This window comes from Sorex fumeus, unplaced genomic scaffold (assembly GCF_029834395.1).
Source record: "Sorex fumeus unplaced genomic scaffold, SorFum_2.1 ptg000128l, whole genome shotgun sequence".
Taxonomy (NCBI): Eukaryota; Metazoa; Chordata; class Mammalia; order Eulipotyphla; family Soricidae; genus Sorex; species Sorex fumeus.
In genome coordinates this window covers 25,489,776-25,516,180 of record NW_026606185.1, presented here as the reverse complement: position 1 = coordinate 25,516,180, position 26,405 = coordinate 25,489,776, and the positions used below count along the sequence as shown (strand labels likewise).

General features: G+C 48.3%; 1 protein-coding gene across 3 annotated transcripts in view; it reads right to left on the bottom strand.

Moving 5' to 3' along the window:
* GATA6 (GATA binding protein 6) overlaps positions 1-20,904 on the bottom strand; it is a 29,545-nt gene extending 8,641 nt beyond the window's left edge. The window contains exons 1-6 of one of the 3 annotated variants that reach the window (XM_056138393.1): positions 20,635-20,904; positions 18,101-19,269; positions 13,383-13,549; positions 9,770-9,895; positions 8,273-8,360; positions 8,076-8,179 (exon numbers count right to left, since the gene is read on the bottom strand). In XM_056138393.1, the coding sequence (XP_055994368.1) occupies positions 8,076-8,179; positions 8,273-8,360; positions 9,770-9,895; positions 13,383-13,549; positions 18,101-19,232 (1,617 nt within the window). In that variant the 5' untranslated portion in view covers positions 19,233-19,269; positions 20,635-20,904. Of the gene's footprint in view, positions 1-8,075; positions 8,180-8,272; positions 8,361-9,769; positions 9,896-13,382; positions 13,550-18,100; positions 19,270-19,343; positions 19,376-19,851; positions 19,949-20,634 lie in introns of those variants that run through there. The other 2 variants (XM_056138394.1, XM_056138395.1) reach the window with 2 other exon arrangements.
* Positions 20,905-26,405: the final 5,501 nt, after the last annotated feature.

Below are 26,405 nucleotides of genomic sequence, written 5' to 3'. Positions count from 1 at the left end.
CATTTAGTGCTGGGAATAAAACTAGAGTCTGGACATGGACAGTATCATGCTGAGTGCAATGAGTCAGAAGGAAGAGGGACAGATATAGAATGACTGCATTCATTCGTGATATATATACATATATGCATATGTATGTATATATATATTAGAAGAATAATATCCATGACCAGAAAAACAGGGGTTAGGAGGACTGGTCAATGGTTGGAACTAAATACAAGTATGTGGGGGGGGGGGGGGGGGCGGGGCGGGGCTGAGGTTAGGTAAGATAGAGAAGAAACTGCTATAACAATAATAGCTGGGAATGATCACACTGGACAAGATCTGAGGGTTAAAGGTAGGTAAGGGATATTCTTGATAACCTCTTGGTATCAGTATTGCAAACCACAATGCCGAAAGGAGAGGGTGCTGGAATACTGTATGAATGTAATCCAATCACGAACAGCTTTGTAAGCGTTTATCTCATAGTGATTCAATAAAAAAGTTAAAAAAAAAAAAAAAGAACTGTGTGCAAGGCACACCTCTTATCACCCATACTGTCTCTCTGGCTAAGCATCTTAATATTAGTTTTTAAACTTAAAAGAAACACTATGAGAGCCAGAGATATAGTATAAGGGTTAAGGCACTTGACTTGCATGTAGTTTACCCTGGTTCATCTCCAGACACCACATGATGGTCTCCTAAGGACAATTGTCCAACTCCCTGCCAAAAAAAGAACAGTACGAAGCAAGCAGGATTTATAAGATAGCAATAGGATCTACTAAGTATCACACGGAATGAAACATTGCTATCTGAAAACAAAGTATTTAAAGTATTGTTGCTTTAACACAATAGCTCTCTATCAACACAAATTTCCAACATCAGAGAGTAAAATTTATTTCTAATCAAGTAAGACTTCATTATTGGGAGAGAGAAAAATGCATGGCACTATTATCTTTCAAGATTTGTTGCTACTCTTGGGCTTCAACAACTTCGCCCCTTTATCCTAAGAACCAGAAGGCAGCAGTTACTTTTCCCCTTCAGGTGAAGAATAAAAGTGAGGTGTTGCAAACCCTAACCACAGAATTCTAAGACCACCTAATCTGTTTCTTGCAGTTGTTGATCCACAACCCCCCAGAAAAAAACTTCTCCATTATGGCTTCACCATGAGCCAAGTGACTTAAGGAAAAGAAAGCTCAATGGGCTTTGATGCAGTAGGCACAGGTTCAATCCCTGTAACCACATGGAATTCCAGCACCAAGACAGGAGTAGCCCCAGAACTACTGGGTGTAACCCAAAAACAAAAAACAAAAGTCTTGCCAGCTAACAACTAACCAATATGACCCTACACCAAGTAAATCATTTACAGGTTCCTAGACTTGGAATTGTTTACTCATAGCAAAAAATGAGATCAGTAACACTTTCTGTTGATGTTATTTTTCAAAATCTTTCCTAAAATTAAAGTCAATCAAATAGTCACTTTGTAGCTAGTTTCCGATTCTAACTATTAGGCCTGATGTGGTAGCTGAATTGTGACTTATCTCATATGCCAACACCTGCCTTTGATGATGCTTTTTAGAATTATTAAAATTTCAGAGGAAGTTAACAGATCGAAACAAGAACAGAGCTAACAGATTATATTTAATTCATATCCATTAGATCTTCATATTGCTAGTAACTCTTTTGGCAGACACCCATGAAATGCATAATAAATTACTTTTGTTCCAGTAAAAGAATTCATTTTCTTCAAAGATTCATTTAGCAATAACATTTCAGAGCATTCTAAGCCAGATTTTTTTTTTAATTTGGCCATGTTTTCCAGTAACATTATTTCATGTTGTGACAATTTTGTGTATTCTTATGAGGCAAAGGAAAAACTAAAAAACTTTTAATCCAGAAAAAAAAAGTTAATTTCTGAATTAAAGCCTTCTAACCTCAGACCATATGAAAAGGTGAAAGACCATTTTGATGTTTAGTCTTTACTAAGTAGTCTTGTCAGATTGTGATAGAGTCACTTGTTAAATAAACCTCAATTCTGTGATAAATTGGGTGGACACTATTTATAGAACAATGCAGCTTTACTAATATAAATGCAAAGATATTGAGTATTAGTTTGATCAAGGCATTTCTAATTTCTACTTATCCTTCTACACAGAGAAAGAGAAAGGAAGAGCCAGAGAGAGAGAGAGAGAGAGAGAGAGAGAGAGAGAGAGAGAGAGAGACTAAAGGAAAGGCCTTGAACATAGGCAAACTCCAACAGGCTCAAATGATCCTTGCCAGGGTGACGTGTGACTCTCATGAAGGCCAATGTGGTCAGACAGGAACGTGAGTTATTAGAAGGGGCTGTGAAAGAAGAAAGGAGCCTGGCACACAGGGAGCATGAAGATAAAATGCCAACAAAATATTTATGCTCATGGCTTGTAGCAAGCAGCAAGTGGGATATTAATAACTGTGATGATTGGTCAACTCCCAGGAGTGGTAACAGCCCTGGCTGGGGAGGCAGGAGACATCGGTTCCAGTCCCGGCTTCAGCGCAGGATTGTTTTGTGACCTTACAGAGTCGCTCTGATCCTGCTTTATAAATGAGGCAATAATAATACCTAACCGCAACCCTCACAGCCCCTTGTTGGAGATTAATGACTTTTTAACTCTTTCTTGCTTATTCATTTGGAAAAGAGCATCTTTAGACTATAAATTCCCTTGAGGGAAATTGGATACTTGTTTGATACAAAATTCTTTTTTAATGATTTAAAAGTTAATTCAAGGCAATTTAAACATTCTGAAGTTTCCACTAACATAGATATGTATGACTTTAAAAATCAAAGCATTTGAAGAATTCTAGTCCTTCAAGCTCATATTTAATATTAAGAGCCATTTTAAATAATCACGTTTCTCATTATTTAACCACCAATTACTTTTTCTTTTACCCAACAAGAAGGCTTACTACTGCTATAATACATTTTATTAGTAAGTATAACATTAACAGGAAAATATGAACAATGTGCCTTATATTTATGAGCAAATCACTTCTCTGCTGCTGTTGTGTTTCAATGGGCTGATACCAGATGCTGAAACTACTCAAAGATTTAGCAAATTTTTTTAAAGGAAATGTATCATTGTAAAGACTCCTTTCTCCATCACAAGTGACCACAACATGGGACTATAGCCACAGATACAAGCCCTGCCTCTTAACCTGATACAAAACCTTGGGCCTATTGTTTACCTGGAGTAGTCTCACTACTCCAAAAGGAAAATAGAAATAATGTCCACACATATGTTAAGTCATGATTAGGAATTAAAAAAGAAAATGTACATAAAACATCCAGCATATAAAAGGTTCAATCTCTAGCACCCATACGGTCTCGAGCAATAGCACAGCGGTAGGGCGTTTGCCTTGCACGCAGCCAACATGGCCAACCTGAGTTCGATTCCTCCACCCCTCTCAGAGAGCCCGGCAAGCTACCGAGAGTATCTCGCCGGCACAGCAGAGCCTGGCAAGCTCCCCATGACGTATTTGATATGCCAAACACAGTAACAACAAAGTCTCCAATGGAGACGTTACTGGGCCCGCTCGAGCAAATCAATGATCAATGGGAGGGCCTTTACTTTACTTATAAAAGGTACTTGAGAAAAGCTAGTTTCCTGCCTCTCTGTGTCCTCTAGCCATGTATAAGAAAGTATGGGGAAGGGAGATGAATGTCAGAAAAGAACATGTATGATGACAAAATACAAAAAAATTCCACTGTTGCTAGGTTCTCGATCATCTTCTGGAGGATTCAAGTCAAGAGTTAAGTCATTTTTTGTCTAAGCTCCAACAGCCTCTTGAATCAGAGTTCCTCTTTAGTCAAACTCCACCACATAAAAAGCAAGAATTGCCTCTGAGCACTGCCGAACACACACACACACACACGCACACACACGCACACACACACCCTCCTAAATAATTTCGTCACTAAATTAAATTTCCTATCTTTAAGAAGATTATGAGGAAACACTGCGTTCGCATATACGAACTTCATAGGCTAGTGCCCCAGTCTCTAGATTTGGAAGTATAGACAAAAACAAATGTATACCAAAAAAAATGTAAGAGTACAAAATATATTTTACCCAGTCAATAAATGGAATATAAGATTGAAAACACTTCCTTAATGAACACAAAGAATTCCAAAGGATGAAAACTAGGGCCATTTCATTACTGGCATATATGGTCATACTATTTGGTCTTCCTGGTCTTCCTACAGAAACAAACTCTCCCTCTCACCTTCTATATCACACATACTGCACATACACAACCAAAGACAAAGAGAAACTGAATCATAAGATAAGTCACCCCCCTTGGTGAAGTCTCCCTTATTCCCAGAGACTAGGTTGAATAAGACATAAATTAGCAACAAGCACATCACATTAAAACATGCAAAGAGATCAAAGACATTAGGTTTTAGAGGAGCACAGAATTCCTTTTTATGGCACTTTGACACCCCTGGAAGAATGCTGATGGCCAATCAGCATTGATTATTCTGTGCCCCAGAAATCCTGCTGGGGAAGGAACCCTGGAGGTCTGCGCACTAGAGTGGACAGAAAAGAAGCCCACCCACCTGCTGAGTTCCTGCCAGGCCTGCTCAGGAGCTAGGCCCTGATAGGGATCTGGAACCACCAACTGCTCAGGGCTGGACAGAAACATCGGGACTTGGAAGAAGCCTGCTAGGAGTGCACACTGGCAATGTCTTTCAGCTGACATCTTGCGGGAAATCAAACGACAGCCCCTGCAGCAGCTTTCTGCTTCTCGCTGTACCTCAGAATCATTAAACCAAAATGGACAGGCAGTTCCATAGCAACTGACATTTTTACATGGCAGAATGTGTGGCACCAAGTTGTTGCTGTCACTGCGAGTAGGAACAAGAATGTCAGCCCTAGTAAATGGACAGAGGACAGAGGTTCCCAGCTTTTAGCACCTTCCATCCCCCTTTTCAGGAAAACATTTAAAACAGTGCTCCCCTGCAAAGCTACCTTTAAGGAAGCAAGCAAAAAAATACCCAGTTGCATGGAGGCTACTATCCAGCCTCCTCTCCACCCCACCCCCAACACACTCAGGGAAAGACTGAACTAAGATAACCCTGCAATACTCACTCCCGCTGGAGATCAATGAACAAGCCCATATCAACACCGGCAGCCTGAACGCCGGGCAGTCAGCGTCCTGTGGAACACAGACCCCCTCAACACCTACAGCACTTCCCAAAATCCTCTATGTAGTCCTAACATCAACTATTCTCCAGCACCAAGCACACACCAGGACCTACTAGAAGACTGGCCTATGTTTGTTACCAGGGGATTTTCACAAATGCTCTGAAGAACAGCTCACAGAAAATGTCTCCAGCCAAGCTCTTCCCAGCAGCCTAGCTGCCACACTGGAACAAAGTGATGGTTCAGGGATAAGCTCTTCCTTGCATACTGCCAACCAGTGTTTGATCCCCAACACCACATCCCACCCCCACCCCCAGCACTGCCAGTGATGATCCCTGAGGACAAGCCATGAGTAAGCCTGAGCACAATTGGGTGTGGTCCCAAAACAAAAAAAGAAGTAAAACTCTTTTTTCTTTTTAAAAAGAGAAAGTCTCAGCCAAGGCCTAAGGAAACAAGAGCATATAGTGGCTCTCCCTTATACAGAAGAGTCCCACAGGCCTGGTTTCCTAAAACAGCCTCATCAGGAAGGAACTAGGAATATCCCCAAAGAGCTGAACAGCAGAGGTAACCCCTGGATAGGTGGGAACAGGAGTGTGTCCATGCAAGGAAAGAAGCAAGCAAGTCCCTCCCAGGGGGAAAGCTTACTGGAAGCAGCCAAATCATGGAACACCTCACCCACACTCTCAAATCCCCATTTCTGACGCCCTGAGAACAATACTTCTCCTGAAGGGCTTGTTGGGCCTTAGCTACCACAGAAGTCAAAGGACTCCTGGGTCCTTTCTCTGGATAAGGTTGGCTTACCTCCTGGCTCTACCACTCCTCGCCTCCAGGGCAATTCACAGGACTTGCAAATAGCCCAACTTGGGCATTTTACATTACAAAAACCCAAAACAGACTCCACCTTCCAAGGATCATAGTCCCCAAGGCCCTCTGATTCTCTATTTTAGAGCCATTCATCATTCAAATTTAGGGCTGGAGAGATAGCACACGCAGCCAACATGGCCGACCCGAGTTCGATTCCTCCGCCCCTCTCGGAGAGCCCGGCAAGCTACCGAGAGTATTCGATATGCCAGACACAGTAACAACAAAGTCTCCAATGGAGACGTTACTGGGCCTGCTTGAGCAAATCGATGATCAACGGGAGGGCCTTTACTTTACTTTACTAGGCAGAAACTGGACTACAATCACCAACAGAAGTGACTGGGAGCTGCCGTTTAGAGCTCAGAAATCAGGAGACCCCAGAGGTCTCAGTATCAGCTACTCATCTCAAGTTTTGGAAAATATGATTTTGACTTAGGAGCAACATAAATGCTTCTAAGAAATGAAGACATAATAAATATTTTTAAATAATATGGATCTTTTAATCTCTCAGAGTACATCCCTAAAGTCTAACTGGAGTTTCCAGCTCACCTGATCCCGGCACCTGTTTTCAAAGTCACATTTCTAAACCCCACCCCTAAGGACTCAGACTCAGAAAATCCAGGGTGGGGTCGAGGAATTTGCAGAATTTTATTTTTATTTTTTTTCCAACATATATGGCACTTTTTTAAAAAAATGTAGGAGTACAGCTATTTATTCAGCCACTGATTAGCTGATTGAATTGAGCATGAACTCCACTATTTGCAGAATTTTAAAGTACCCCAAACAGGGCAAAACTAAATACAGAAAACTATTTTTTTTCCCTTTTCTGTTTCTTCAACCACACCTGGAAGTGCTCAGGGCTTACTCCTGGCTCTGCATTCAGGAATTCTGAGGGATCATCTGGGGTCAAACCCAACTAGGACTTTTGCAAGGCAAGCGCTCTACCCTCTTCAGCCCCTTGAAAACAGTTCTTAAGGAAACATCTAATTTTAATGCTGGTGCTTCTTCCCTAAAATACAGCCACAGCATGACCAAAACATCACCCTGCCCCTATCTAGTCTGATGATAAAGTTCCCTTGGGCCCTCAGTCCTCACTCCCTATCTCATGATAACTAAGTCCTAGCTTCTTAATAAGTTGGTGGCCGCAAAAACTCTCAAGAATGTTTTAAAATTGACTGTTTACCGGTTATGTATCTATATAACCAGAATGTGTGAAATTCTTGGGCAATAAAGGGTGGAAGTGGAAAAAGAACAATCCCTAGTGAAGATTGAGGCCTACTCATTTTTCAAAGAACATTCCAGGTAAAATTTTAAATCACAGTTTTGCAGAAACTAGCTCTGAGACCATCAAAAATACTGTTCCACGGCCTCAGGAATGGAGGCAGGAATGACTCCAAACCGTGCTACTCACAGAAATAAGCAAAAAGACACTTGAGGAAGCAGGGAATCCTAGCAAGACAGTTGGGTGAAGATCAGTGAGAGAACAGCACAGATTAGTCTGCAATGAGCTATGATTGGAGTAGGTAGAGGAGAAGAGAGAAGGGAAGGGAAGGGGGAGAAGTTGCTATAAGTAATTTAAATACCCTGGGTACCAGGGTAGTGAAAACACTGAAATGGCAGTTTTTCTGATCTACATTCTTCATTGCAAATACATATCTACCAATTTAGATACAAACCTGGAAATAAACTAATTTAAAACATCTCAAACTAAACTTTTTTGCTTGTTTTGGTTTTAATTTCACCATTAAAAATGACATGAAATCTTGTGCTGGAGAGATATATAAAGGTTGGAGGCTCAGGTTTCATTCCGGCACCTCCTGGAAGAACCTCCAGCAATGACCTGGGCATAGTCCTTCATTCCCATCACTGCTGGCCGTGCCCCCCAACCCCTTTAGTCTTAATTAAGGTTTGTAACATAGTTAAGTTTGTTATTTTGAAACTATCAGTTAACTAAACTCAACAGTAAGTTTAGATTATTGTACTGCCAGATAAGATAAAATTTGACATAACAGAGCAACCCAGTAGCTCAGTAGGAGTCTATAGTGTTCTAACACTTACCCCTGAGGCTGTAGGTTGTGTTGTAGGGGAAGTATTTTTGCTGCAATCATCAGAATTCGAAGAGGTGGAAGTTGGAGTCATAGGAACGGAATTATTGCTATTACCTGCAACAGTCAAAATTAACCTCATAAATATACTCCACTGCTATGGTTGGTTGATAAGAACCTTACAATCAAATACACTTCAATATTATTTACCAGAGCAAGTCTTTGACTTATTTATGTTCTTAGGTTTTCGTTTCCTGGTTTGAATTCCCTCTTTTTTCATTGCAAGTGGTCTAGGCACCTACAAAAAAAAAATTCATATAGGCTATGAGTTTATTAAATAGACTGAAAAAATACAAACTCTGAAGTCTCAGTAATGGTATCAAAAGCTTATTATAAAAAAAGTGTGCAAACTTGACACACTTTTTTTTAAACTGTCAAAGAGATTATATGCTCTCTTCCTCTAACATGTACCCGAATTATCTGTCTTTATTTGGGATGCCAAGTGGACCTCAGGGGTCACTGCTAGAGCCCCAGGATGTAGTGCTGCTCAGGAACTGTGGTGCCAGGGCCTACCAGGGCACCAAAGTGGTGCTTAGTTGCCCCAAGGCCACACAATGGATATTTGGGGGACCAAGGGGTGCAGAGGAGTTAAGCAGGGTCAGTGGCAAGCAAAGAATATGCCTAAGCTCCTGTCTGTATGATATCTCTAGTTCCTAAAAGCACAATTTTTTAAAAAGGATTATTACTATGTTGTTCACTCTAAAATGCATTTCTCACATTTTAATTAAATTTTAATAATTTACCATTGGCTGAACAGTATATATATTTGAGGGTCACATTTCATATTTCTAAAAACTGGGAATGCGGTGGGAAGGAACATGGGGATACTGAAGGAAGGAAGTTGACGCACTCGGTGGGATTGGTTTTGAAACATTGTATAACTGAAACTCAACTAAGAATAACTGTGTAAATCACAATGCTTAAATAGCACTATAGCACTGTCCTCCCACCGTTCATTGATTTGCTCCAGTAGGCACCAGTAACATCTCCACTGTGAGACTTGTTACTGTTTTTGGTATATGGAATATGTCACAGGTAGCTTGCCAGGCTTTGCTGTGCAGGCAAGATACTCTCGGTAGCTTGCCAGGCTCTCCGAGAGGGGTGGAGGAATCGAACCCGCGTCAGCCGCGTGCAAGGCAAACATCCTACCCACTGTGCTATCAATCCAGTCCAGTGCTTAAAAATACAATGAAGTGTTGGGTCCAGGACGTAGTTCTAACAACTAATGCATGCAAGAGACTTGATAAATTCCATCCCAGCGCTGCTTGTTCCCCCACGCACCATCAGGATCAAGTCCAAAGCACTGAGCCTGAAGTAGTCCATGAGCATTGCAAAGTGTACCCCCAAAATATAAAAAAAAAAAATGAAAATCAAATGAATCCGGGCTGTCTTAAAATGGATGTCTGCTAATTTATGACACTGGCAGTATTTTGCTTGCTTCTTTCTAGTAGGGAGAGATCTATATTATCATTAATGGCGACCTAGCTTCATAAAGTACACAGAGAACACAGATGTTTGTTTTCATCCTTCCTCCTTTGCTAACTTTTTAAGAAACTGAAATCAGGTTTTAGGAGAAAAAGACAGAGAAATGGAAACCAGTTGCAAAGAGGGACTACAAATTAGTGAAGGGCAAGGCAGAAGACGCACCCCATGGAGCTTCATGTAGAGTCCACAAGCATTACACACGGGTTCACCCTCAGCATTCCTGCGCCACAAGGTGGTGGTTGTGGTGTGACAGTTGGCACAGGACAATCCAAGCCTCCGGGAGGAAGGCTAGAAATGAAGCACAGAAACAAATTATTTTATGTTTATGAACATGAGTAAGTTATGTCCCTGTCATCAACAAGCATCTACCTGGTTAAAAAGAAAAGTTCCCTAAAGGAAAAAAATTAAAGTGCAAAAGATTGACAAGAGTGAAACTCCTAGAGTTCCACATGGTATGTTCAAGCCCCTAAATGTGCGTTTATCTGCTCAGCAAATTACTATCGATTATAAAATAGTTGGGCAGTTGTCATAATTATGGCATTTAACTCCACTCACAGTGGTCAGACCTGAGATTTGTAAGAGTAATCAGCCTGCCAGCGGGCAGTAAGCAGCTCTGAACAGTCTCCACCTCAACTCAAAACTGGGCAAACTCTCAGCTATGTATAGAATAAACTAAAAACTTGAGAGGGTCTATGTAACAAAATTGGAACTTGGAAAATTTATCAAATTTTCACAAAGATTATTATAATAATTTTGTAAGTGACATTATCATCTGCTGCCTGAATGTTTGCATTATCCATTTTACGAACAATGCACAATTTCTTTGGCATTTAGTGCCGACATTGACTTAGATGCAGTGACATTAATATTTGCTCTATTAGCAAAATATTCAACTTTCAATCATACAAAGGGTTAAGTGGTATTAAAAGAAAATGCTTCTTGTAAGGCACTAGCACTCTGATTCCAGATTCCCATTTCCATGTTCTCTTTATGCTCGAATAGAAATTATTTTGGAGGTGCTGGGAATTGAGCCATATCAGTGGATCCTGTAACATCCTTAAAGATCATCTATTTTCTCTATATATTGTGAATTTCTAAAAAATAAATTCCCTCCCAAAACAATAAATATAAATTTCTTTTAAATTACCTAAATAAGCAACACTTTAAAAGAAAAAATGTTATTAGAGAATCTAGGGACGAAAGCAAAATCAAAGTTCCAGAATTTGGAAAGTTAGTTGCACCAATTGATTTAAGAAAAGAAGTTGTAAATAATGAACAACAAAAACATAAACTGAACTTATCTTAAACAGCAGAGAGAATTATGCATTTTTAGAAATCAAACTGCTGGCAAATTCAAAAGATGACTAATTTTGCATTTACATTTCACATCCTGTTGTATTACTTTAGCATTTGTTTTTTACAGACAAGTAATAAAAACCAAGAGGCACTGGCACACCTCTTAGCATGACAATGACAATACTTCTAAGAGGTCAGTGCTAAGAATCAATTTGACTCTGGGTTGAAATGGTATTTCTGGCTAACAATGTTATTGGGGAAATGACTGCTACTGCTAAAATGAAAACAAAATCCTGAATTTCTTTTCTTTTTATGGTTAGAAAATAATTTAGAACACTCCTTTCTCTTTATAACTGTGAAATCAGTAAACATGGGGCAGGAAGGTTGGTTTTATAAACAGGTCATTTATGACAGTTTCCACTGGAATTTGGAGCCAATGTGAAGCAAACTCGTTATCAGAATTTACCATTATAACAAAGAACTTTATGACTGCCAACTGCAGATCATAAGTGAAGTCAGTGCCCATAAACATGTGAAATGAAGGTGAATAGGTTATAAAAGTTCCTTGTAACAAGTGATCTCAGTTATATTCATCACTGACAAGGAATTCAAGTTACACCATAAATCTCTTATTTTGCAGAGTATTACAACTTCACATTCTTAGTGATTGGTTCTGCACTGCTGGCTAAACAAACATGGGTTCAATACTCTGAGAACTAAGCTAAATCCATCAAAACCGTAAATAAGAAGCCCATAAGGGTGAACTAATTGATAGACACACCTTTCAATTGGTATCATTTATAACCCATTTACAAAGCATATATTGGTTGACCTTGGTTACTGCCAAGACACCTGCCAGAAGGAAATCTAGTTGATTCAGCGATGTTAAAAACTGGTGTACCCCCCACCCCATCCTGGCCCTGCCCCTGGCTTTATTTTTTCTTGTTAAGTGCACAAAAACAAATGGAGTTATCTAAATGAGGATGATTGTAGATCAAATTTATAATGGCAACTGAAACCAAAAAAAGGCTACTATCAGTTTTTCCCTCAATCGAGAAAATACTACGTTTCCAAGTTCAGCTCATTCTAAGTTCAATGTGCCATTCAAATAAAAAAAAGTTTTATTACTGCTCATATGTTGGATAATGCATAAAAACACAAAACTGCCTTGGAATATTTTCTTTTGACATTGCCTTTCCTATTGATCGAATTCATCTAAGAAAAATGAAAAAAAATAGGGGAGTTGGGCTCTAAGTTAAGGATGCCCTACCCTTTGAAGAATACTTTAAACTGCAGGAGGTTGTAACAAGTTTAAAGCACATATGCTCATTAAATTAACCCCTGCCATTTTATTTTAAATGCATTAAAAACAAAACAACCATAAAACTAATTGCTTCTCTTTAAGGTGTCAGACTTACATTGTGATGCAATTTCATTCTAATCTATTTAACACAAACAATGTGTGTAGCATTTGTTCCTGCTAATTAGAGTCTAACAATTAAATAAATTACTTAGATACTTAAGATGTCTGGCATCTAACTATATAATATTTTATTCTAAAAGGTATTAGAGTATGGGTGCTTGGCTAAACAAATGTTAGCCTTACAGTGAAGGCTGGTGATTAATTTCTAATCGCCACTGCAATAAACAGTCTCTCCTAAAATACACATAACAATTACAAGGAGGCTAATGCCTGAAGAAAATCAGAATTCCTGATTTGGTGAAATCCTCCACTTGAACACACACTGCATTCTCACCCCCACCCCCATCCACAGGTCTCACATCGCTCTCTTAACGGTGAGATTTCAAAATAACAAAGGTTAGAGTAAACAAATTCTAGAAGACTCAAGGACAACCCAAGAGGTATGGAATCCGGGGCTAACCCTGTCTGAGAGAGGAGGCAGGAGCACCCAGGCTGAAGGGACAGAATAAAAGGAGTCCAGAGTAAGAATGTGAGAAGCAAAGAGAGTCATTGGGGAGTTGGCTGTCCTCCTCACTGGAGAGGGGGAAGCATGGTTTATCGAGGATAAAATCCAAACCAGGCCAAGGTCAAACAAACAAACAAACAAACAAACAACAAACTCATCTCATTTCTCCACTTGATTGGCTAGACCGTTTTCCTCCCTGAAGTTTACCACCATTCCTAATTTTCCGGCATCCTTCCATAGCTATTTCAGTGCTCTGACAAGGACATCTAGAGATAAGTATAGATTCTTTGAAAGGACAGTGGCACTGTACACCTTCCTGTTTTTCTGGACGGACGTCATTCCCTATATATAAATAAACACGGAGACAGGCTGCCTGGGTTCCCCGGACTGCAAGTTTCGGGATGACTTGCACTTGGGCGCCCGCGGGGGCTCGGTGGCGTGGCCGGGTGTCCCGGGAATGCAGGCGTGAATGCACAGCTCTAAGCCCGCGCGCCCTGGGCTCTGCTCAGCCCGGGGCAGCACTGAGGGTGGGTCCGGAGCGTTCCACTCACCACGCGCTTCTGCGGCTTTATGAGGGGCCTGCTGAGGCCGTTCATCTTGCTGTAGAGACCGCAGGCGTTGCACAGGTAGTGGCCGGTGCCGTCCCGCCGCCACAGCGGAGTCTGGATGGAGCCACAGTTCACGCACTCGCGACTCTCGGGCATGTCCTCCAGCAGGTCTAGGAGGAGAGAGTGATGAGAGGCTAAAAGCGATCGCACCGCGCGCGCCCCTCCCCGCAGCCACCCCGAAAGCCACCCCAGACCCCTAGGACCGCCGGTTCCCGGCTTCCCCGCACGCGTTCTCCCGGACGCATCTTGCCCTTGAGCGGCCAAGCCAAAAAACAGTTATTAACGTCACTAAAAATCTGCAAACCAGTAGTTCTGCGCACCCATCCCACCCCCTAAAATAAAACCCGATGAAGTTGGAGACGGGTTCGAAGCAGAGCCCAAGTTATGCGCCTTCTGCCTGCCAGGACCTCCGAGTTGAGATGAGAAAAGCTTTGGGGAGGTCGGTGTGCGTCCCGACTCCTCCTTTCCGGCTGTTCCCAAGCTTTTCAAAACTGAAATCCATCATAATCACAGGATGCCACATGCCAAAGCCCAGCAAGTTCTACAATATTAACGCTGATCACTGACACCCACCCCACCAACCTCCAGCCGCGAATATTCCGGACACATGTAGCTGCCTGACTGACACTGACTTAAAGTATCTTTTAAAAAGTATTTCCTGACACCCATTCTTCCCAATAAAAATCACAAGTTAAAATATAAAGTTGTTCTTGGGAACGCATGTCAATTAATTAAAAAGTAACCCAGTTCTCTCAGGATTAAAAGACACCAAGGAGCAGAGATAAATGCTTGTTTAAAGTCTTATTTCCATCTCAAAACAACCAAAACTGATTTCCAACTGATTTCTGATTTCCAATGTGGGCCTGTTTCTATCTGTAAAATTTCCACAAACAAGTTTTTTTTAAGACAGCCCTACTTCTAAATAAAACCACTTCCCATTTTTTATCAAAATTTTCATTTATGAAATCTATTTAAATAACTTGTATGACATTTCGCTGTATAGTTTTGGTTAACCTAAACTGCTAATATTTTAAAACCCTCAAAAGTAAGTAATTGTAATTTTCAAAGCTTCCACCAAGTTGGTTAAATGTGTAGGAGTAATATTTGTGGGCTTATTTTCTTATGCTTTTTTTTTCTGCCGTGCCAGGGCTAGAACCCAGTCTTCCACATACTTTCTACCACCAGAGGACCAACCCCATCCCCAAACAGAAACGGTTTAAATTAGATTTCAAAAATAGTTAACCAATTGAAATTATTTGTACTATAGAGGATTTAAATGTTCCAGTTTGATGTTCCGAAATGAAGTAGATAACCTGTACATTTCTGAATTTCTTTGTTGTTTGGTTTTGTTTGGGGGCCACACCCAGCGATGTTTAGAGGTTACTCCTGGCTCTGCACTCAGGAATTACTCCTGTGGTGCTCAGAGGCCCATATAGGATGGCGGGGGTCAATCCACAGTAGCAAGACAAATGCCACTACCATTGTACAATCTCTGCAGCCCCCCGAGAATCATTTCTATTCCTTGCCATTTCTTAGCCACTTAAGAGATCCAGTCTACCATTAACTGTTTGTTGTCAAGATATTTAAATGTGAAGTGGATCTCCAAGACTCCACTCCATTAATACTATTTACCCTAAAAAACAATTCTCCTCCCTCATCAGAAATTTACTGTAAAAGAAATTAGCATCCAACACAACTCAAATTCAAAGTTGTCACAAGTATACAACAACTTCCAACACATCACAAAGATTTATTCTTCTCTGCGCAAAAAGCCACTATTGACTTCGGACATCAGTAAATGCTCAGGACTTCAAGGACGCTGAAGTTAAACAAGGTATTTGTCTTTGCTGTTGACTTTAAAATGTTACCTATCAGAGCCCCTCTCAAAGGAGGAATGGGGCATTCCCTGGTGGACCCAGCCCTGGGCCTGGCCTCCGTCCCCTTGGCCAGAAACAATAAAGACTTCCAGGAGAAAACACTGCTCTCTCCAGGGAGTCAAACTGAAAACCTCCAAAACGAAACTCGCAGTCATATTCTGGATGAGGAAAAAAGTGTTAGAAGTCCTTCACCAGGCAGCTATAATCCTAAAACTGCCAAAAACTAAGGGTCTTGTTTGAAAAATAATAAATTGCAGTATCGGGTTGATTTAGTTCATTCACCCATTTAAAAATCCCTGCTCATGACCATCTACTTTTCCTCACATGACCTGGAATAAAGGCAAGGCAGGCCCGTTTATCTCAGGATCCAGAATATGAACACAGTTCAGCAGTTTTAAACTGGTAAGAGCTCAAGGACTGAAGGGCTTCGAGAATCTGGGGCTCACCTCCACCAAAACCAGGGGAGGCACATGAAAAGGGGTTCCCAGCTCTCTGTACACCAAGCAAACAAAGTTCAACACTTAGGTTTGGTCAGATTAACTAAAGAAAGCCCCAAAACAAAATGACTCACGAAAAAAAAAAAAAAAGTGTAAACACTGGGCATCTAGCTCAGAATCCTGAGAGGGGCTGAATTGTAGGTTGAGGTCTCTAGGTTGAGAGCACCAGTGAAACCTAGCAAACCTCAGGTCTTTTGCCTCCCCTACCACAGATAGGCTTATTCTCTCTGGAGCTTACAATTTTCTTTACAGATTTCCCAACTCCTTTGCATTAAAAAAACAAAACAAAATAAAGCCTAAAAAGAGTTTTGTCATTGTCACTGTCACTTAGCATGTCCTACCCAAAGGTTAAAGAGAAAAAAAAACACGAAAGGACAGGCTTTCGAAAGTTGCAAATTAAACTTGTGACCTGCCTGCAATTAACTCAATTAACTCCACTCCCAGCATTTGCAAGGACTTTCGTTACAAAACCAGTTAATGCTTTAAAAAAAAATTGAAGATTCCAGTTCTATTTTAAGCACTACTTCTTCTTGGTTGGTTGGTTTTTTTTGTTGTTGTTTGTTTGTTCATTTTTAAATTTTGGTTTGGTTTTTGGACTACCCCCAGTGGTGGTGCTCAGAACTTATTCCTGGCTCTGTGCTCAGGATTACTCCAGGTCATGCTGGAGATGGAACCAACATCAGCCTCATGCCAAGCAAAATCCTTCTCTCCTGTACCATCTCTCCTGGCCTTAGGTACTACTCATTTACTCTCCTAGTCAAATGGCTATCTAATCAAACTGTGTCCCCAATAGGCAGAGCTGCAGTCCTGTCCCACCGCTATCAAACTCTCTCTCTCTCTCTCTCTCTCTCTCTCTCTCTCTCTCTCTCTCTCTCTCTCTCTCTCATACACACACACACACACACACACACACACCACCCCTTTCAGAGTCCCTATGGAATGCCAAACTGCCAAAAGCCTCACACCACAACCAGGATCCGCTTCCGTCCATTCCCAAGCTTTGAAGATTTCCAGTCTCTCAGCTCCCAGAAACCAGACCAGTCCCTAAGCAGCTGGAAAGATGACCAGTTGCGAAGAACAGGGCAAGCAATGCCTACTCCCCAGTCTGCAAGCACAGAGAGGGGGAAATGGTCACAGGCACTCACACTCAAGCCAGATTCACAGAGAACAGGAGGGAATTTTAAGATTAAGATGTTAGATGCAGTGGAGAACAAGGACTATCTCCAGGACCTCCTCTATGCACACAGTTGGAAAAGTCTTCCTTTATCCTGACCAATAAGGGTCCCTAAGACATTGACCCTCAATGATGGGTTGGGACTTCCATTAAAAATCCCAGATCTCAGAGCAGGATCTTCATGGGGATAATGAAAAGAATTCGCCCACTCCTTTGTTGTTTAAGACTCCCTCAAGCAGCCAGCACACGGAATTTAAAAATGTGCTTCACCTTAGGAGTCTGTCAGGTTGAAGAAAAAGAGGAGGTTGGGAGAAGCTGTCTGCGTAGGCAGATTCTCAGTTCCCTGCTCCAGGGGGACAAAACACACTTTCCAAAATGGAGTATTTTCCAGGTATGCTGGCGCTTGTGTTTTCCCAGTTCACCTCAAAGCGCCCTGTGCCCTGACTCTGGAAATAAAGTACTAATAAAATTGGAAACTGAAATCTCAAGTATGGGGCCCCAGGATCCTTGGGATCCAACCTACAGCAGGCAAGGGCGACAGTTCAATCCCCTCGACAGCACCGCAGCTGCCCAGGGTTAGGCGGGGCCACCAGCGTCCCCTCTGGGGTCACAACACCCGGCCCAAGGGTTCCCGCCTTTCCTCCCCTCCCGCAGGGGAGCGGTAAGTGACAACCAGATCCCTAGGTCCTTCTCCACTGTGAGACTTTCCAACGTTCTCCTGGAAAAAGCGCGCACGACTAACTCCTGCCGCCTTTGACGAGCCTAACGGGGGGCTGAGACTGCGCGTGTATTTGAGGACAGGGTGAACCAAGAGCCCGACATGCTCCACAACTTACACTCACCCCCGCTCACGACCCATCTAGGATCGGCGCCTGGGCCCGGGCCCTGTCACTTCCCACCTGGGTGCCGCCTCTCCTCCCGGCCCAAGCCTCCTTTCACTCTGCGTCCCGTCGCGGGCGTAGCACCCCACCCACGCTCCCCCCAGGCTGATCGCCCTGCAGAACTCGGCTTCGCAAACGTCCCGGGGCCAGGGCGGTGGCGGCAGTCCTCTAGGTAGCCAGAAGAGCGGCGAGCTAACCCGCCCGCCGCGCCCCACCCGGCGGCAGCCCTTACCTGCGCTGGGGCCCCGCGGCACGGGGAGCGGGGCTCCGGCGCGACTCTGGAGGCTGTGCAGCACCGGGGGCTCGAAGGGGCCGGCGGGCCAGGCGGGGGCCAGCGGCGGCCCCACGTAGGGCGCGTAGGGGCTGGGGTGGTGGTGGTGGTGGTGGTGGTACGTCCCGTTGAGCGGCCGCGCCGTCGACAGCGAGCTGTACTGGTGCTCGCGGCCGCCCATGGTGGCCAGGCCGCCGCCCGCGCCGCCGCTCACCCCGGCCGCGGCCCCGCCGCCCGCCGCCGCGTAGCCCGCCGCGTCCCGCGCCGCGCCGTTGGCCATGGGCGGGCTGGGCGAGTAGGGGAAGCGCGCCGAGACGTGCGCGGCGGCCGAGCCCGCGCCCCCCGGCCCGGCCGCGCCGCCGCCGGCCGCGCCGCCGCCGCCGCCGCCGTACGGGGGGCTGTCGGCCGCCGCCTGCGGCCAGCCGGGGTGCGCGGCCCCGCCGCCCGCGTGGTTGGCGGCGCCGCTGCCCGCGCCCTGCAGGTAGGGCAGGCCCGACAGCATGGAGCTCACGCGCGTCGTGGGCACGTAGACGGGCGAGCTGGCCGCGGCGGCGGCGGCGGCGGCGGCGGCCGCCGAGTGCACGAAGCCCCCGGGCGCGCCGTCGTAGGCCGTCGGGCCCTGGCTGGAGAGGGCGGCGAGGGTCTGGTACATCTCCTCGGGCTGCTCGGGCGCGAACGGGCTCAGCTTGGCGCCGCGGCTCGACCACAGCAGCTTGCCGGCGGTCGCGGCCTGGTCGAGGTCAGTGAAGAGCAGCAAGTCCTCCCAGCTCGACAGGGCGCTCCCGGGGCCCGCGACCCCGGGCGCCGAGGGTCCGTGCGGAGCCCCGAAGGGATGCGAGGCGTAGGGGCCGAGCAGCAGCGAGCGAGCCGGGGGTCCCGCCGCGGCCTCCGTGTCGAGCTTCGGCGTCCTGCAGGGGCCGGCGCCGCCCGGGCCGCGCTCCCCGCCCCGGGAGCAGCAGGACGACGACGACGACGAGATCGGGGACGGCGGCGTGGACGGGTCCCGCTCGGGAAAGGCTCCGGAGTCGCCGACGTCCGTGCCCGCGGCCCCGAAGCGCTTCGGCAGACACCAGCCGCCGTCAGTCAAGGCCATCCACGGTCCGGCGCCGCTCGCAGCTGACTTCTAGTTCCTGAGATGGGGAGACGCGGTCAGAAGAAACAAACACAAAAAAAAGGGGTAACCACACACGCACACTGGCCGCACCTCACTCCCACTTCCCCTTCCTAGCAGACGCGACTCCTGGTAGATCCCGCTTCAGCCCAGGGCACGGGGGCTAGACGGGGGGTGGGGGGTGACCCAACCCACGTAGCTGCTCCCGCGTCCCCACCCCCAAGAACCCGGCTCCCCGCCCTCCGCTTCCAGCCGCTCCGCGGGGTCCCCGTGCCCTCCCCGCCCACCCGCCCCGCAGCATCCTTCCTTAGCGCACGAGCGCGATTCCGAGGTGACCGTGAGGCGGGCCGAGGTTTTCCTTCCGCCTCACAGCACATCCCCTCCACACTCCCCCCACCCCCGGCGATGACCCACAGAAGAACTTTGCAACTAGCTGAGCGCCTACGCGGCGCCTCATCCCGCCTCCCCGCGGGTCCCCCCGAGGCTTCGAGGGGTGGTGCGTTCGCGAGGAACCAGGGGCGTCAGGGAAGGCAACCTGTCCCCCGAAAACGAAACCGCTGCGTTCTCGCAGACGGGCTTCTTCTCCCCGAGCTTCCCGTACTTGCGCTGACGAAACGCAACACGAGTCCCAGAGACGCGCGACTCAGCCCGGGAAAGGTGGGACGCCCGGGCGCCGAGACCGCGGGCTCGGACCTTCCCCGGGCAGGGCCGGCCGCCCGCACCCACCCGCGTCCCCGCGCACCTTAGGCGCCGCTCGCGTCTGCAACCACCAGCGCGTGGGCCCACCCCAAGCCCTGGAAAGGCCAGATCGTTCCGGAATCGGACGTCGCGGGGTGGAGCGGAGCACAGGGAAGGGGGGGGGGGATCACAAAGGGGAGGGGAGGGGGACGTGAGACCGCCCCGGAGCCGAGGCCACCCCAAAGGGGAAGGCAGGAGGAATGACAGGGAGACTCGGAGGGGGTGGGGAAGGGAGGCGAATGCTGCCGGGGCTGGCCTCTTCCAGGCTGCCCTTCCAAATCGCTTCGGCTCATAGGAGATAACCATACTAAAATTAATGCCCACACACAGACCTGAGCTAGATAGCGAGAAATCAAGCCTCTTTGCCCGCCTGACTCCCGCCCCTTTGCGCCGAGATAACTCGGAGATAAGGCGGAGCGCAGATAAGCGCTTCGGGGAGAGGAAAGATACCAGAAGTTGGTCCGCAGCGTCCCGGGAACCTGGGAACCGCTACTACAGCCGGCCCGGAGAGGAGAAAGCAGTCCCGCTCGGAGCCGATCGCGGCCCGGCCGGAGCTGGCGAGACAAGGCCACGGGGCGCGCCACTGGTTGCGGGGTGGAAGGGAAGAAAGTAAAGGAGCCCGAGCAAGGGAAGGAAGCAGGCGAACCTCGGGTGGGCGCAGCGCATGGAGAACGGCCGCGGCGGCGGTCCTGCTGCGGGACGCGAGGAGAGGCCGAGGGCGCCGGCGAGCGAGCGCGAGTCCGGGGTCGGCGCGGCGCGGCTGGTGAATAAAAAGGAGAGAGGAGGCGCCTCTTACTGCTCCGCCGGAAAACTGCAGCCTGCGCTCCTGATTGGACTCACCGAGCCCTAAACAAACAGCGCTCGCCGAAGGGTGCCAGGCTGTGGGTCGGAACTGCGCTCTGCGAGCAGCTGGGCGCTAGAGGTGAAGAGGAGGAGGAGGGAGCGAGGGGAGGAGAGAAAAGAGGGTGGGGAGGGGATGGCGGGCGGGGTGGGGGAGGGGAGCGCGCCGCCCCGGCAGACAATGAGCGCCAGGCAGCCCGCGGGTGTGGGCCGAGCCGCTAGGACGGTCCGGGGAGGGGGGGGGAGGCGGGGAGGAGAGTCCATCCACCGGGCGCCCGGCCCAGGGACGCCGGGGGAGGGGCGGAGGTGGCAGAACGCCTGACCTGGCTGGCGACCCACACCCATCCTGCGGAGCGGCGCTTCCCTCCGCCCCCAGTTACACACGCACTCCTGGGGGCGGAGGGAAGGGGGTGCTGGAGGCGTGGACAGCGCTGGCCCGCGCGGCCCGGCGCCGGGAGGGACGCGCCCGCTCCCCGGGTCAGCGCGCCCCCAGAATGAGGGGGAAAGTGCTTTGCTCCGCTGGCCTTCCCCGCTCCTCCCTGCACATTAATTGAGCGGAGTTTTTTTCTCCCTTTTGGGGGCGATTTTATTTTCCTCCGTTGTTGTGTGTAACCGACCTTAAACTTTACCCGACCTCTTCTCGAGACCCTGGAGCACAGGTCGTGGAGGACCCGGCCGTCGGGAGTGGACGCTTCTGTGATAGGGGAAAGAAGGAACTCGATCCCCAGCTCCCTATAGCTGCCTGGATTTATAATAATAATAATTATTATTATTATCATTATCATTATTTTAAATAAATCAAATTCTGGGGACATTTTCAGGAAGTTCACCTTTGGGAATCAGCTAACCTTTGAGAACTTTTAATGGGGCGGGGGGGGGGGGGGCGACTCCTGGGCCCTAAGGAATTTTTTCACTTGAGTGGCAATGCAGAGGTGTCAGAATTTTTGGTATCCTGATTACTCTGAGCTTTCCCTGAAGAATTTCAGGTAAGTCTCAGACGAGAGGTTGGAGTCGGGTGAAGGTGTGGGAGAGGGGCGGGGGTTACCTGTCCTGGAACCAGCGCGAAGCGAGGCTTCCCCACCTCCACTCTTACACACACCCCTTCTCCGCTCCCTCCAGTTATCACAACTGTGTACAAACCTTCGCCTGCGAAGGGTTTGGAAATGAACGTCGCGGGGTTATCAGCGCCGATCTGTCAGCAGCGAGCAGAGCCGCAAGTTCGTCCCCAGCGGGAGCGGTGATGTATGTCTTGCTCCCTTTCGCTCACACGCGGGAAAGGGAGAATTCTTCCAACAGACGTCTGAGGAACGAGGGCCAGAGGGGTAGTTCATAAAGGAATGGGCTTGTATCTTCCCTCCCGCCCCGCAGGTAAATCCAAGTAAATGACTTTTTAAAGGTCTGACTCCCTGAAAGCGTTTGGGTTTTGTTTTGTCATTGTCGTCGTGGTGTTTCTTCCAGGTGGGGGAGGAAAAGAAGCCCAAGTCGAGTTGAACCGGTGGGTGGGGGTACGGAACCCTTGGATTTGAGGGTTTACGAGCCTAAGTGTGTGTTTCCTTGCCACATAACTGGGGACTGTGAACCTGTGTATCTTAGGGTGGGAGGAAGAAGGCGGGCCTGTCAGCGCCAGTCGGGGAAGCGGACTCCCTCCGAATGGAGGAAGTTGGCAGTATTTTTTTTTAATTCTTCGTTGTGAATTGCTACTAAACACTTACTAATTTCTAAATACCAGTGAGAAGGTCCATAAAGCGTTCTTGTCCAATCCAGCCACTTTTATTACATTCTTCTCTGCCTCCCCCAAGCACTGTGGTGGCTTCCAGTTTTCAGTGTGGACACATTTTCCGGAAAAAAAAAAAAAAAGACTGAAGGCGGAAAACTCTGGAACCGGGGACTGCCCGTTGGAGCAGAATCCAGGAGCTTTAAATGTTAACCTGAGTTCGATCAATCGAATACTAGGACCGGAAGAGAAAGTCTGCGTTTGCCTCCAGCTGGCCTTTCAGTGCCTTTCTTTTGGCGTTTTGCTCAGTAGCCTGAGTTTTACCAAAGCTCATTTTTTGCAAGCAGTTTACAGAAATACAGACCATTTGATTTCCTTTGCGTCCCACTGTTCAGAAACGATTCATGGATTTGCTCTGAAAAACAATTTTTCAAAATTCCCATGTCAGGAAGGTAATTTTTGACGAAGAGGAGTTACAAATCAATCCTTTGGGTAAACTGGAGTCCAGGCTGGCAGCGGCCTCCAAACCTGAGCGTCTAGGAGACTGAGCCCCAACTCTAACCTGGCTTGGCAGCAATATTGAGAAGGTGCGCCTGACCCCCAAAACACGCTGGGACTAGGGTGAGGCCAGGACAGACACAGACCAATCCCAGCGAGTTCTAAGGGCTCCAGAACGTCCTGACCTTTCCCTTCTTGATTCCTAGTTTCTCCATAACCTTATCTAAGAGAAAGGGGTCTTTTGACTGTCCCCCACCTTCACCCCACTACTTCCAGGGTTGACGGTTGTTTTCCAACCGAAGGAGGGAGTCGAGAGGAGAGTGAATCGGTTTTCTTGTCAGGTAACTTAGAAATATAACAAAACTTGTTTTCCCGTGGAGTTGATTCAGACAAATTTCTCCAGGCGGCCTGGCTTGCAGCTCGCAGTACCTAACCCTCCAGCTGCGGCCCTGGGGACACTTGCCTGGGACAGTCACCCCATGGGCTCCTAGGCCCGACGCTCTGAGCTTTCTGGGATTAACACAGCTGGTCCATGGCAGAAGGCACAAGAGGAGGTTCGGAAGACAGAAGTGCACCCCGAATTAGTGGGAATCGAGCTGAAGAAGTACTCCACCCACACCCCCGAGTGCCTCATAGAGGCAGAAGCAGACTCGGCCATTTTTGCTCTTTTTTTTTCGTGGTTTCTTTTCTTACTTCTCTTCCTACCCCTTTCGCCTTTTTCTCCTCTGGGATCTGCGACTCGGAAACGAAATCTCTGCTCTCCGGGCTCTTCGGACCCAAGAAGCGGGTCCTCGGGAGCGAGCCGGTCCTCCCCAGACGCCCGGCTGGCCCGCGGCGGGGAGCCGGCCCGGGGGCGCGGTGTGTCCCCGGGGCTGCTTTATTCGGGCCCCGCCACTCCACTTTTCACGATTCCCAGCGAGCCGGAACCCCGCGGCCAATCGGCAGGGGGCGGGGGCTCTGCTGCCAAACGGGAGAGGGTGTCTGAGGACCCAGCGGCCAGCCGTTTCCGGGGGAGCCGCGGGATGCATATGCCTTGGGCCCCCAGCAAGCTGTCGCTCTTTTTCTACGGCCACCGCACGAAAGCTCCCGGGACTTCCAGCGACGTTGCAAAAGGGGGGGGAAAACATTTCTGACTTCAAACGCAGCCTTGAGGTTAAAACAGGAACAAATTGACGGCGCCTTCTCGCTTAATAACCTATCTCTTTCCCTTGGGGGAGGGGGGGTACCCGCTGGCCCAAGTCCCCCGGGTCGCCTCGGCGCCCCCACCACCCCTCTCGCGGCCCTGGCGTCGGGATCCGGGTGTCGGCTACAGGCTCACGAGAAGTGTCAGGTGGCGGCGGCGGCGGCGGCGCCGCGCGGGAAGTGCGCAGCCTAGAGGTGTCCCACGCGGCTCCCCGCGGTCCGGGCCGCGGCCGCCCGCACGACGCGGAGGTGGGCTCGGGGGTCACGGCGGCGGCACGGCGGCCGCGCCCTGTTTACGCGACTTAATGTACTGGATGCGCCGCGGGTCCGGGAGGGCCGCGATAAGGGGCGGCCCGGGAGGGTCCCGGTAAAAGCCGCCCTCATCCATTAACCTTTTTACTTTCTTCTTCCCTCTCCCCTTTAAAGCCTGTTATCTGGGCCACCCAATGACCGACGACAGATTTTCCTCCCTGCTTCCCCCAAGGCCGCTTTAAACCAAATAAATGCAGCTATTAGGCCCAAGATGTCTGACCAGAGACCGAGACGTGTCTCCGGGTGATCGCTTAAAGCCGCGAAGGCGAAGCCCGTGCTCTCGGGGTCCCGATAAAGACATTCCACGCCGGCGCCGGGCGCCCCCGTGCGCCCCGACACCCCGGGGAGCGCCTCCTGTGGCCTCCACTTAGGGGGTGCAGACGGCTTCGGGCTGCCTGGGGGAAGGGGGTGGGTTGTGCCAGGCTCGGGGTGGGGGGAGGGAGTCTCTAAAACTGCGGGACACCCGGGCCAGAGCTGAGCTCCGCCCCAGCCCACCGCCGTCCTCTGCACGTCGCGGGAAAACGGAGCTCGGGGACGCAGCCGTGGCCCTTCAACCCTCGGGCTGCGGCGGTCACAGACGCCCTGCTCCCCGCATCCCCCGCCCCGCAGCCTGCCCGCCCGGCTCCCCGCATACCCCGGACTGCAGAACGGACGCGCCCTCGAACCCTCGTTGCTCAGGGAGGCGCACGCAGGTGGGAGGGAAGTCGACCCCGGGCCCGGGTGTATTTCAGAAGTGCGGTTCTTTATTGACGTTCAGCGCTGCTCGCTGCACAAGGGCCCGGGCGCCAGTGCGGGGAGACGCTATCCCTGGGGATCGCTTCCCCTTCACCAAGCATGAAGCAGGGAACAGGCTCTCCTGCCGCAAAACTGAAGCGTGGGCTTGGGTGCCCCGATGCCACGTTTTCCCTCCCCGATGAAATTCATCTCTCCTTCAGTTCCGTAGACAAGCAGTTTCTCAGCCTCTCTCCATGTCACAGACCATTACGATCACTTAAAAGTGGAGGAGGAGGGTGATAAGATGATCTGGAGGTGACTGAGAAGACCCCTTAGCTCCCAACGGTGGGACCTTTTCTTTTCCTTTATTTCTTTCGTTGTTACTTGTTTATTACTCAGGGCTTATTACTGACTGTTCTCAAGGATCACTCCCAGAAGGGATGGGAGACCATATGCGATGCTAGGGACCTAACCGAGGTCAGCAGCATGCAAGACAATTTAACCCGGTGCTATCTTTCCGGGTGTTACCTCTTCTGCCGTCTCACTCAATTCCTTGGCTGTGCTGGAGACAGGACTCCAAATTCCAAAAAGCAATCTAGTATCTTCTGCATCTATCACCTCAGGCTGGACACTAGAAGTTAAAGCTGCCTCTCTCCCCGTGGTTCCCTCCAAATAAGGTTCTATTACCAATCCTTCAGTACTGCTACCCCCCCCCCCCCCCCATCCAGCCTCAGGGAATCCGTGTCTGTGCCTACCGGCGCCAGAGAGAATTTCTAGTAAGAGATGGAAGATCATTTCTGCCCTCAGAAGATGACAGTGATGCAGCCCTTTCCAGCCTGGATCTTTTTGGTCTCAGTAGGAGTGTGGGCAGTGCCAGTTCTAGGATCAGGGTCCAGATGCCATTGACTCAGAGCTGTCTCAGTGAAGTGTGTGTGTGTGTGTGTGTGTGTGTCTGTGTGTCTGTGTGTCTGTGTGTCTGTGTGTGTGTGTGTTGCTAAAGAGAAGCAGCAGAAGAAGGTGGTAGACTTTTGGAGATTGTTAAGTAACTCTCCTCCATTGGTCAAGTAAAGGGGTGGGGGGTGGGGATTTGTCCAGAATTTTTTTTTTTTAAGGAGCCGAGTTTGCCACCCAGAAATATGACCTCTCCCTCTCTGTTA